Raw genomic sequence first — 11,811 nt, forward strand, 5'->3', positions numbered from 1 at the left:
TGATTACTGGCAAGTAGCAATAAGACTTCTCTCAAGTCCCCAAGAACTAATGGATCTACTCACAAGACATAACATGGACCATGATTAGTGGATTTAAATATATGATAAACAATCTGAAGATAACAATCTTTCATCAGTAAATCTCCTATGCATCAACTACAATGTGTTGGATGGTTAGAGGGACAGTGGAATCCCCAGTCGACCAGTGTTCAAGTCCTGATCCTCGCATTATTCTTGGATTTATTTCGGGACTTCCGGCGATGCGCTTTCAGTGGGAGGAGACGTTCCCGCCGCCGACGAGGCGCCTATGTTGACTTCTTAAACCTCAAGATGATATACCGACTCAGTCTCTCGAAGGTGCTCATAGGGGTAAGGCATGCGTGTGCGCTTTCATAGGGGCAAGTGTATGCCCGTATGTATGAGCGCTTGCATCTGTACTGTGTTAAAAAATACAGGCAATCAAGAGGCTATGTCTCTTGGCCGTGTGGGCGCCGAGGGCTGTAGCGGCGGTGGCTCGGGCACGCTCTCTGTCTTTGCCAATGCGCCCCTCGATCTGGACCTGGGATCTGAACGAACCTGTCGTGTTTATCTCGAAGATGCCGTGGTGACACGAGAGAGCTGCTGAGCGAAATCTCTGCGCTTTGTGGCCGACGATGTAGATATTTTGTACTCTGCGTACTTGGTGTCGTACATGTTAGAAAATCTTTCTATGAATTTGGTCAACCTAAACAGATTTGACCTGGTACAAACGTACTAGAACTTAAATTATTATTTTGAAAAATACCGGGAGTACGCGAGAGGATTACTACATCACTCGACGCAGACACCACGCACGCCACAGCGCCGTACCACAGAGACCCGCGACGCAGAAACCCAGAGGCAAAGGAAGGAACCGATGAGCTGAGGTCAGGTCAGGTATCCCAAGCCCACACTCAACCGAAAGCCAGCATAAATGCAACCCTCTCCTCGGCAGCACAGCACATCGCAGCACAGACTCCCAGAGGCAGCAGGCAGAAGAGGAAAACCAAACAGTCCATCCAGCCCGCTAGCTGACACGCCACCCCCGCACGGCCGCACCCGAGCAGAGGAGAGGGGGTAAAAGTTTGCTTGTCTCAAAAAAAAAAAGGAGAAAAAAGGTTTGCGCCAAAAACAAACGGCACCCGAAGCGGGCAAGCAGCGGGCGGGCGCAAGCAAGCGCGAGGCAGGCAGGCCACCACCCGCCCGCGCCGCGGCAGCGCAGCAGCGCGGCATGGGCGCAACACTAAAAAGAAGCGACGCCACCTCCTCCCCCCGACCCCGACCCCGAGCCGAGCCCCTCTCTCTCCTCCCCCGCTCCCCACGAGCGCGAGCCCTTCTCTCTCCTCCTGCTCCGCGGCGAGCGGTGGCGAGGAGCCGCGGGGTCTCGGCGTGATCTGGCCGGTAGAAGGTGGAAGGTGGCCGGGCGGGATGGAGGAGCGGCAGGATGGAGGGTTTGGAGGGGGCGGGGGCGGGGCGGTGAGGGAGCTGGTGCTGATGCAGCAGGAGCGGCGGCGGCGGCGGGAGGAGGAGGAGGAGGAGGTGCGGCGCCAGATGTTCGGGGGAGGGGCCGCGTTCCACGCGGCGGCGGCCGCGGCCGCGCTGGGCCAGCAGCAGCAGCACCAGCACCAGGCGGCGGAGTACGGCGAGCTCGGGGGCGGCGCCGGAGGCGCGTTCTACGAGAGCGAGGCGGGCGGGTCGTCCGAGCCCGAGCCGCACGGGACGTCCTCCGACCGACCGCGCGGGGGCGGGGGGTCCGGCAGCAAGCGCACCCGCGCCGCCGAGGTGCACAACCTCTCCGAGAAGGTGCTGCCTGAGTTTCGCTCTGCCTTTTCTGCTCTTCTCTCCCTCTACGTTTTCCGGCCGCTCATTGTTCGCTTGCTTGCTTGATTGATTGGGGGCGCAGCGGCGGAGGAGCAGGATCAACGAGAAGATGAAGGCGCTGCAGAGCCTGATACCCAATTCCAACAAGGTCCGCAGCAGCACACCAAAACCAGCCGTCCCCCTTTACTTTTCTTTCTTTGTCCCTGAATTTCGGGGCTGCAGAATTACTGTTCCTGAATCTGAATGCGTGTGTTCATGGGGTGGGTCGCAGACTGACAAGGCGTCGATGCTTGACGAGGCCATTGAGTATCTGAAGCAACTGCAGCTCCAAGTACAGGTCAGTAAATGCATCTCTGGACGGCTGGTTGATGTCTGAGTAGAGGCTAACTTGCTACTGCATTTATTTTAACTGATGGTCCAAACTGCAAACATTGACGTCGGAGTCAGAGTTTTACCGTGGGTGTTGTCCTTATTGATTCTTTATCCGATCGATAGTGAAGTAATGCTGAGAAAATTTCCACATAGCACAGCAGTGGCCACTTTCTGCTCTGTCGAGTGTTTTCTAGACACATCTTATAGATAGAACTGTTGATTTCCATGGATTCACAATGGGATTTGTAATGCTGATCGAAATGTTGATATGTTAGGGCTAGTTTCCTAGTGCGGATGGCACTTCGGCAAATGCCGTGCCAATTGACATTTATGCTAGCTAGCTAGCTATATTCAGTTGGTAGGTGCTAATAATTAAACTGCAAGTTTGAAACTTAAATATACAGTTCAAATGCAAGTATTAATACAGCGTTTTCGCCCCGATATTTTCCCCCTACAGATGCTGTCTATGAGAAACGGCGTTTACTTGAACCCATCGTATCTATCTGGAGCACTTGAGCCTGTGCAAGCATCACAAATGTTTGCAGCACTTGGTGTTAGTGGGAGAAATGTAGCGGCACCAAGCTCCGGGGCAGTAGCACCACCTGTAAACCAAAGTTCAGGAGCTCGTCATTCGTTCGATCTGATGAATTCTCCTCAACAAAATCAACCACAGCCTCTTGTGTTACCAAGCTGTCCTAAAACAACCATTCCAGAGCCTCCGTTTCACTTGGAGCCGTCACAGTCCCACCTTCAATCATTTCAGTTGCCTGAATCCTCAGAGGTAACAGAGCACAAAACCGACCAGTGCCTTACTTTTGATGCATATGGTGTTGAGGTTTCATGAAGATTTTTCTCACAACATGTATTCTTCTGTTTTAAAGATGATGTTGCGAGGGGAGTTGATGCTGAAGCATCACCTAACATCAGCTCAGGACAGAGCTGATCCACCAGGTTTGTGACAAATTATTTAACTATCTGTTGTTGCCAGCATTTTCATTTGTCTCGCACACACCACACCTTTTCATTCTAATGCCATACCCCTTCACCCCCTTGAAGGAAACAAGATGAACTCATTAAGGCAAGAATCATCCATGTTGAACCATTTTGATGGATGCTCACGTAGCAAAGAGCAGTCACATGATATGGTACCGGCAAATACACGGCATGTGTAGGTGAGTTTTTCTTGGCATGGTTGAAGAGCCAATCAGTCAAGCATATAAAAGATAATTATATATGCTGATAAGTTTTTTAAAAGGAAGATAAACATGCTTTAAGTGTGATCACATGCACAACATACCATTGCTTTTAGCTTCTCCTTTTAGACTAAGGCTGCACTGGGCATCGTGATAGATTATGATAATCCAACTTTTCCGACCGGATTTTGTCTATTTGGTGGTTCGGCTAACGAGGTTGTTTGTGCTTCGTGGCCTCGGTAGATTGTAAAAACAAAGTTCAGTGCAACATAATTCAGCAACCACAAACTGAGCCTAAGGAGTTGGACTGTGGTCCAACCTGATTGCTAGATTAAAAGAAATAGTTTGAACTGACGGTGTCGTTTACTGTCATGTTGTCTAGGATGTGCCCAAAACACGGACATCATAATGTGAAAAAATGTCGATACTTCAAGCTTTACCCTGGACTCCCTGTAAATAAAAACACTGCAGCCAGTAATGAAACAGGTAAGTTGTTTAGACATGCGGTAGTTGACTAAGAAGACTTTGGCCTAAATTAATCGGTTCAATGACTTCAGTGACAGCAACCTAGCCTTCAGGCAGTTGAGCTAACCAACCTAGCCCAATTTATTACTAGTGCTTTGTAACATCATCAACTGTTTTCTCCCCATGCTACTTACTATCTGCTACGATTGCTAAGTTGGATCAAAAGAACAATTATTTATCCCGTGCATTCCAATATCTTAACGAAGCATCGACAGATACTAATAACCGTTTGTTTGTCTCTAAACCCTTGTCTTTGACAGCAGCTTAGGAAGTGATTAGCAGTAACACTGCAGTCGGCACGCGAAGGCGACGTAGTTCAGCGATCTAACCGGCAAGTCCGACAGTCGAAGCTTTGCCAATCATTGACCTTTCCGTTACCGCTCTATATAGTTGTACGTTAATTCTTGAAGCGGCCTGAGCGCTTCATCAATCGGTAGTAGTAGTAGCTAGAGAGAAGAACCCTGTAAAATATTGCTCATCAGATGATGCTCCTTTTTTCCAGTCCATTTGAAGGCCTCAAGACTAGCAGGTAACTGAGACTAGTCTGCCATAATATGTTTTATGATGAGCAGCAGCACAGACCGTGCTGCTTGTAAGCATCGACAATGCCCCTCAATACGAGGCAGTCCAGTAGCCAGTGCTCCTGGCAAATTCAGAATATATTCTGCCGGGAACTTTTTGAATTTTGGATTTTGAGACTCAAAATCCTGCAGTCTCCTGTTTTTTACAAACTGCAAGACGGCAGCAGGAACGGAGGGCTGCGATGGGCCCGGACCCTACGGCGAAATTCTACGTTTTGTTCTTGGATTCCCTGTTGGACCAGCCTGAACTGAAAGCGACGTACTGTTGTTGTGGCGCGATCATACCAGGATCGTCCTTACGAACGTATCCTGGGTGGTGTCCCCGAAGTTGCCCATGACCTGCCCGGCGTCCCAATTCGGGGGGTGGTGGGGCGGAGCTGTGGTGCGCGCCATCCACCAGGATACGCACACATCATGTCTTGATGCTCACATTTCAAAGGGACCACCTATAGATTAGGCGACCGAAATTTTTTGTAATGTAACTTTCAGTTGATTTTCACACGGCTCTTTTCACTATTTTGATCCACTTTCGCACAAAGTGAACTCCACACAAAACTATTTCACGATCTGACCCTTTTGGTAACGCCACGGGCCGTGGCGTTTCTTCTTTATTTAAAAACGCCGAGCTAGCTAGCGTTGCTGGCCTGGTCGAGACGCTACGTGGCAGGGCAGAAACACCAAAGTATGCTGCGTTGCTGGAAACGCCAAGGGTGCCTGGCGTTGCTGCCCAAGCATGAAACGCCAAGGGGTTTGGCGTTTCAACTAGCTTGTACATATTGCCATTTATTTATGAAGTGCAGCAACGCTAGCTAGCTTGGCGTTTCTAAATAGAGAAGAAACGCCACGGCCTGTGACGTTGCCAAAAAGGTCAGATCGTGAAATAGTTTTGCGTGGAGTTCATTTTGTGCGAAAGTTTCCTGAAAGGGTCAAAATAGTGAAAAGGCCTTTTCACATGGACCGGACGCCCCACTTCTTTCTCCTCATGACGGCTGTCGGTCGCCGCTCAAACTGTCAAAGAGCATCTATAGTCGGACCCCTCAAATTCGGATGGATGGCCTGGTCAATGACCGGTAATGAAAATGTGACCCAACTAGACCCCTCAAACCGGCCTCACATTTAGGCTGTCCGGCACCCCTCAAACCCAGCCTACATCTGGGCTAAAATCGGGAGGCCCGAGCGCATCCTCCACGTCTAATCTGATAGACCAGACCCACGCCAAATTCCTCCAAACCGTCCCCAACGTAGCTCGATCTACCCTCTTCCTCTGTTTTCCTCTGCCTCATCCGCGCCGACCGTCCCTTATTCTACCACCACTAGCTCTGTCGCCATCCTAAACCCACAACACTGCACCACTGGCACAAAACCTCTCCCCATCATCCTCGCCGCCCTGGACACGGTGTCGCCCTGGACACGGTGTCGCACTGGACGTCCTCGCGGTTATGTCCTGCTCCTCCGGTCATACACCTTGTCCTTTATGTGTTCGACAAAATGTCCAAGTTTGCTTTTTTAATTCTTTTGTAGGTAAAAAGCGAGGGATTCATCGGATGATGAGTTTGATTGGCAAGATTCATCGGATGAAGAGGTCATGACGATGATGAGCATCCAGGAAGAAATGGAGAAGAAAATGGAGCATATTTTGAATTTCAAGGGTTCGATCAAACGGAGGACAAATTTACACTAGGATAGGATCGTTGGCACACTACTGGTCTACAAAGACTACTTTACTTTCAACCCAAACAAAGTTTCATAATGGGTTTTTTCAGCGTCGCTTCCACATGAGCTAACCCTTGTTCTTGCGCGTGGAGGCACATGATCCCTACTTCTTTGAAAGTGTTGTTGCAGACAATTGTCGTTCTCTCCTTTGCAGAATTTCATGGCTACTCTAAGGATGATTACATTAGGTACTGTCATGGATGCCATTGGTGAGATGATCTGGATGGGGGAGAGCACATGTCTTGATGTCATTGTCAAATTTGCCCAAGCCATGGTAAAGGTGTTTGCAGCAGAGTACCTGAGAGAACCAACTGTCGAAGGCACGAAGAGGTTGATGGCAATTGGAGTTGGAAGAGATTAGTTGATTGCATGCATTGACGATGGAAGGGTTGTTCCAACGGTTTGCGCGGTGTGTACCAAGGTCACACTAAAGATGCCACCATCATACTCGAAGCAATGGCATCAAGGAACTTGCGGAATTGGCATGCTTTCTTTGGCATTTCTAGTTCTCACAACAACATCAATGTGCTCTAGTGATATTCGTTGTTCAAAATACTCTGTGATGGGGATGCTTTTCGCAGTGTAACTATACACCATCAACAGACACATCTAGATGACATCTATCCTCGGTGGACGACGTTTGTCAAGACCATACCCGATCTCCATGGCGACAAACAATCCCACTTGCAAGAATGCAAGGAGGAGCTAGGAAGTGGAGAGAGCATTCAGAGTGCTCCAAGCTCGTTCAGGTATTGTTTGTGGAGCTGCAATTATGTGGGAATTTCAAACATTATGGCAGCTGATGACATGTCGTGTCATTTCGCGCAACATGATTGTCGACGACGAGGGTGAAGGGGCAGTCTGAACAAATGTTTTGAGAAGCCCAAAGTACAAGTTTGCCCCCCGAACAAGATGCCGAGCATATTGTGAACTTTCTGGAAATGCGTCGGCATCTTTAAAGATCAAAACGTGTACACGCAACCGCTCAACGATCTTGTGGAGCATAGGTGGGAGCCACAATCAAAACAAAGGAAATCAGTGTTAAAATTGTGCACTCAAAATAAAAATGTTTGAACTATGTATCTCCGCTAAGAACAAATGTTATTTGCGTATGATATTCATGTGTACGATCGATATGCATGCCTTTGCATGAATTTGAGGATTAGAAAGTGAAGGGCATGATTGCAACGGAGAACATCTGAGGGGTCGTTTGACGTATCTAGGGTCATGTCCAGACGCGTCCATGGACTTTTAGGGGGCGGATTTGCCTAGTCCTGCTGTAGACACTCTAACGCCCCCTGTATGTTGTGGGCGGGTGTTGTCGTGCATCGTCTTGCCACCTAGTTTACGCAAGCCGCCGTTTCAACCTTTCATTTAAACCCCGACCACGAACTCCGACGCCGGCAGTCCCACCCACAAACCTTGCTACCTCTTCTAGCGGCAACATGGCATCGTCGCCAGGGACGCTCACCCTACTCTCGGCCCCGGGCGGTAGGTGAAATGGATAAATAGCTAATTCGCACAGTTAAACACATATGTATTACCGCCGTTCTAAATTTTTTGGGTTTGTCATAAGTCAAACTTGTTTTCTGGCGCTTCATGGGAGAGCCCCTCCTCCAATTGCCGCGTCCACTCCGGCCGGTTCGGCGTCCATGCCCATGGTGCTCCTCTCTTGCCCGTCTTCTGCCCGCCCCACCCCCCAGCGGCACAACTCTCGCATGTGTGTTTTTTAGGGTTCGCATGTGTGTTGTTGTTCGGTGGAGGTGGCCGGGCTAGACGAGGTTTGGTCCTGCCCTGGTGCAGGCCACCTTTGTCTCTAACGGCGCCTCATCCGAGCGGCGGTGGCAACTTCTGTGCGTGTCTGGTCACAGTGGTTTCTCTTGGCAGGCAGTCGAAGCTTCACGGTGGATCCTTTCTGACACCGCTCGGGTCCCGGCAACCATGGACCTGTGTTCTCCAGTGTTTGTTGCTTGTACGCATCCTTTGCCGGCACGGTTTTGGCCCCAAAGCTTCGGTTGATGCGCCCCCTCGAGTTTCTTTGGCGCGCCGGTGTTCTGGCGGGTCCGACAGCTACGATCTACGTCCCCTTCTGGTTCCTGACTTGCCGATGGTGTTGACACCACCCTACCCTCCGTGCTGGCTCTCTATCCCGTTGCCTTCCTGACGCCGTCCACCTACATGCCATGTCGGTTCCAAAGATCACGTCTTTTTGGCAGTGGCAGGTACAACCCCACCTCATCCCTTGTGAGGTGGTGGTCGCCTGGCAGGTTGACTTCATCATCTTCGGATCCTGATCTGGTGGCTATGTGATTGCTCGGACTCGGGCCAGGCGGGATCCATGCTCGGTTTGCTGATGCTGGCAGCAACGAGACATGCAGATGTCATTTCCCCTCTTGGAGGCGCTGGCATGGCCATTATCCGTGCCCCTCTTCAAGCATTGAGGGAAACCTTAGATTCGGTTCTCCAAATCGGATGGCGACGGCGTCACGACGACGTCGTTCTCCTTCTTGAAAGTAGCAATTTTCTCTATGTAATTAGTTAAATTTAAGCTAGTTTGACTTAGGATAAAATTGGAACTTTGATTAGAGCAACTCCAAAGGGCCGACCCATTTCGTCCGCCTGCGTTCGTTTGGGTCGGCGCAGACAAAAGTGGCGGCCCAACGCGCTGACCCAAACCCAAATCGCGTATGTGTCGCGTCCGCGCCGACGCATTTGCGGCCCAAATTTGCGCCCAAATGCGTCGGCGCGGACGCCGAACGGACGCTTCGCGCGCCTTCTCGCTATCCGTCGCGTCCCCACATGGCGGCCGTCCAACTACCCGCTACCCACGCGGTCAGCTTAATTTATGACCACGGGCCCACGCGTCAGCGACGGCGCTCGTCCTTTTTTAAGCCGACCGTGCGGCGGGGCCGTCCTCATCCAAACTCGCCGTCCATATCTGCCAACCTTTGCTCCCTCGTCGCCGGCAAACCCTAGCCACCACAACCACAGCGAGATGGGCCTCTTCTCCGGCGCCAGCGGCAGCAAGGCCAAGGGCAAGGCCCCCGCCACCCCTTTCCCCTCAGAGTTCCTCCCGCCTCCGCCGGCGCCGGCGCCTCACCGGCAGAGGCAGCGCGTGAACGTGCGAGTGCACCAGGCGAAGTTGCACTAGCAGCACCGCCAGCCTCTGCCGTATCCCGACGTGACACTGCCGCACGACTGGCATCTGGATCCAGATAGGATCCCAGTGCCGGCGGCGCCGCGGACGGCTCGGGCTCACGCGGAGGAGGTGCGGCGCCGGCGGGCGCTGCTGACGCCGGAGCAGCGCCGCGACCCCGCCTACGCAACCGACTCGCCCAACTGGGCGAGGTGGTTCGCCTTCCAGCACGAGGAGCCGAGGCGACGGGGCGTGCGCGAGGTCGACCGGAGGTCGCCGCCACCGGCGCTCGTCATCCGCGAGGAGGACCAGGCGGCGGAGGATGCCTACCAGGCGGCCCTTGCGGCCGTCTACCGGGAGAGCGAGGAGGACGAGCGGTGCAGGGCGGAGGCGGCGGAGGAGGCTCGGTACGAGGCGGCAATGGCGCAGGCACTTGCCCTCTTCGCGGCGGGCGACAGCGTGGTGCCGCCGGTGGCCCCGCCGTCCCCTATCAAGCCGGAGCCGGAGCGGGAGCCGTCCCCCATCGAGCGCTACTCCTGGACGGGAGTAGTGCGCGAGTGGGTACGCGCGCCGCCGGTCTGGATGGGAGCGACGCCGGAGCAGGAGGCGGTTGCTACCTCTTGAGCACTGCGTTGGTTTTCCCTTAAAGAGGAAAGGGTGATGCAGTAAAGTAGCGTAAGTATTTCCCTCAGTTTTTGAGAACCAAGGTATCAATCCAGTAGGAGGCCACGCACGAGTCCCTCGCACCTACACAAACAAATAAAAACCTCGCAACCAACGCAATAAAGGGGTTGTCAATCCCTTCACGGTCACTTACGAAAGTGAGATCTGATAGATATGATAAGATTATATTTTTGGTATATTTATGATAAAGATGCAAAGTAAAATAAAAGAAAATAAACGACGCTAGAAATAGCTAAGTGTCGGAAGATTAATATGATGGAAAATAGACCCGGGGGCCATAGGTTTCACTAGTGGCTTCTCTCGAGAGCATAAGTATTACGGTGGGTGAACAAATTACTGTTGAGCAATTGATAGAATTGAGCATAGTTATGAGAATATCTAGGTATGATCATGTATATAGGCATCACGTCCGTGATAAGTAGACCGACTCCTGCCTGCATCTACTACTATTACTCCACACATCGACTGCTATCCAGCATGCATCTAGAGTATTAAGTTCATAAGAACAGAGTAATGCTTTAAGTAAGATGACATGATGTAGTGGGATAAACTCATGCAATATGAAATAAACCCCATCTTGTTATCCTCGATGGCAACAACAGAATACGTGCCTTGCTGCCCCTACTGCCATTGGGAAAGGACACCGCAAGATTGAACCCAAAGCTAAGCACTTCTCCCATTGCAAGAAAGATCAATCTAGTAGGCCAAACCAAACTGATAATTCGAAGAGACTTGCAAAGATAACCAATCATACATAAAAGAATTCAGAGAAGATTCAAATATTGTTCATAGATAAACTTGATCATAAACCCACAATTCATCGGTCTCAACAAACACACCGCAAAAGAAGATTACATCGAATAGATCTCCACAAGAGAGGGGGAGAACATTGTATTGAGATCCAAAAAGAGAGAAGAAGCCATCTAGCTAATAACTATGGACCCGAAGGTCTGAGGTAAACTACTCACACATCATCGGAGAGGCTATGGTGTTGATGTAGAAGCCCTCTGTGATCAATGCCCCCTCCGGCAGGACGCCGGAAAAGGCCCCAAGATGGGATCTCACGGGTACAGAAGGTTGCGGCGGTGGAATTAAGTTTTCGTGGATGCCTCTGTTGGTTTGGGGGTACGTAGGTATATATAGGAGGAAGAAGTACATCGGTGGAGCAACATGGGCCCCACGAGGGTGGAGGGCGCGCCCAGGGGGTAGGCGCGCCCCCCTACCTCGTGCCCTCCTGGTTGCTTTCTTGACGTAGGGTTCAAGTCCTCTGGATCACATTCGTTCCGAAAATCACATTCCCGAAGGTTTCATTCCGTTTGGACTCCGTTTGGTATTCTTTTTCTGCGAAACTCTGAAATAGGCAAATAAACAGGAATTTGGGCTGGGCCTCCGGTTAATAGGTTAGTCCCAAAAATAATATAAAAGTGTATAACAAAGCCCATTAATCATCCAAAACAGAATATAATATAGCATGAAGCAATCAAAAATTATAGATACGTTGGAGACGTATCAAGCATCCCCAAGCTTAATTCCTGCTCGTCCTCGAGTAGGTAAATGATAAAAACAGAATTTTTGATGCGGAATCCTACTTGGCATAATTTTTAATGTAACCCTCTTAATTGTGGTATGAATATTCAGATCCGAAAGATTCAAGATAAAAGTTTAATATTGACATAAAAGTAATAATACTTCAAGCATACTAACTAAGCAATTATGTCTTCTCAAAATAACATGGCCAAAGAAAGTTCATCCCTACAAAATCATATAG

The 11,811-nt window shown here is 50.6% G+C and overlaps 1 protein-coding gene across 2 annotated transcripts; it reads left to right on the top strand.

Annotated features, from left to right (window-relative positions):
• Positions 1-1,001: 1,001 nt before the first annotated feature.
• Positions 1,002-4,615, top strand: LOC123164826 (transcription factor PIF3). 2 transcript variants are annotated; one of them, XM_044582420.1, is made up of 7 exons: positions 1,002-1,821; positions 1,922-1,987; positions 2,111-2,176; positions 2,669-2,992; positions 3,093-3,162; positions 3,268-3,383; positions 4,193-4,615. In XM_044582420.1, exons 1-6 carry the CDS (start codon positions 1,447-1,449, stop codon positions 3,381-3,383), a joined length of 1,017 nt encoding a protein of 338 aa, XP_044438355.1. In that variant the 5' UTR covers positions 1,002-1,446; the 3' UTR covers positions 4,193-4,615. The 2 variants fall into 2 exon arrangements, with proteins under 2 accessions (XP_044438355.1, XP_044438356.1); XM_044582421.1 differs by having other exon boundaries at positions 1,003-1,821; positions 4,190-4,615.
• Positions 4,616-11,811: the final 7,196 nt, after the last annotated feature.

The sequence above is a fragment of the Triticum aestivum genome, chromosome 7D (genome assembly GCF_018294505.1).
Source record: "Triticum aestivum cultivar Chinese Spring chromosome 7D, IWGSC CS RefSeq v2.1, whole genome shotgun sequence".
Lineage (NCBI taxonomy): Eukaryota > Viridiplantae > Streptophyta > Magnoliopsida > Poales > Poaceae > Triticum > Triticum aestivum.

What these genes read in the sequence shown, in the direction of transcription:
- LOC123164826 (XM_044582420.1), top strand. Translation starts at nt 1,447, where the DNA reads ATGGAGGAGCGGCAGGATGGAGGGTTTGGAGGGGGCGGGGGCGGGGCG. An exon ending in TGCACAACCTCTCCGAGAAG is followed by an intron (nt 1,822 to 1,921) that starts GTGCTGCCTGAG and finishes TTGGGGGCGCAG; the next exon opens with CGGCGGAGGAGCAGGATCAA. An exon ending in GGACAGAGCTGATCCACCAG is followed by an intron (nt 3,163 to 3,267) that starts GTTTGTGACAAA and finishes ACCCCCTTGAAG; the next exon opens with GAAACAAGATGAACTCATTA.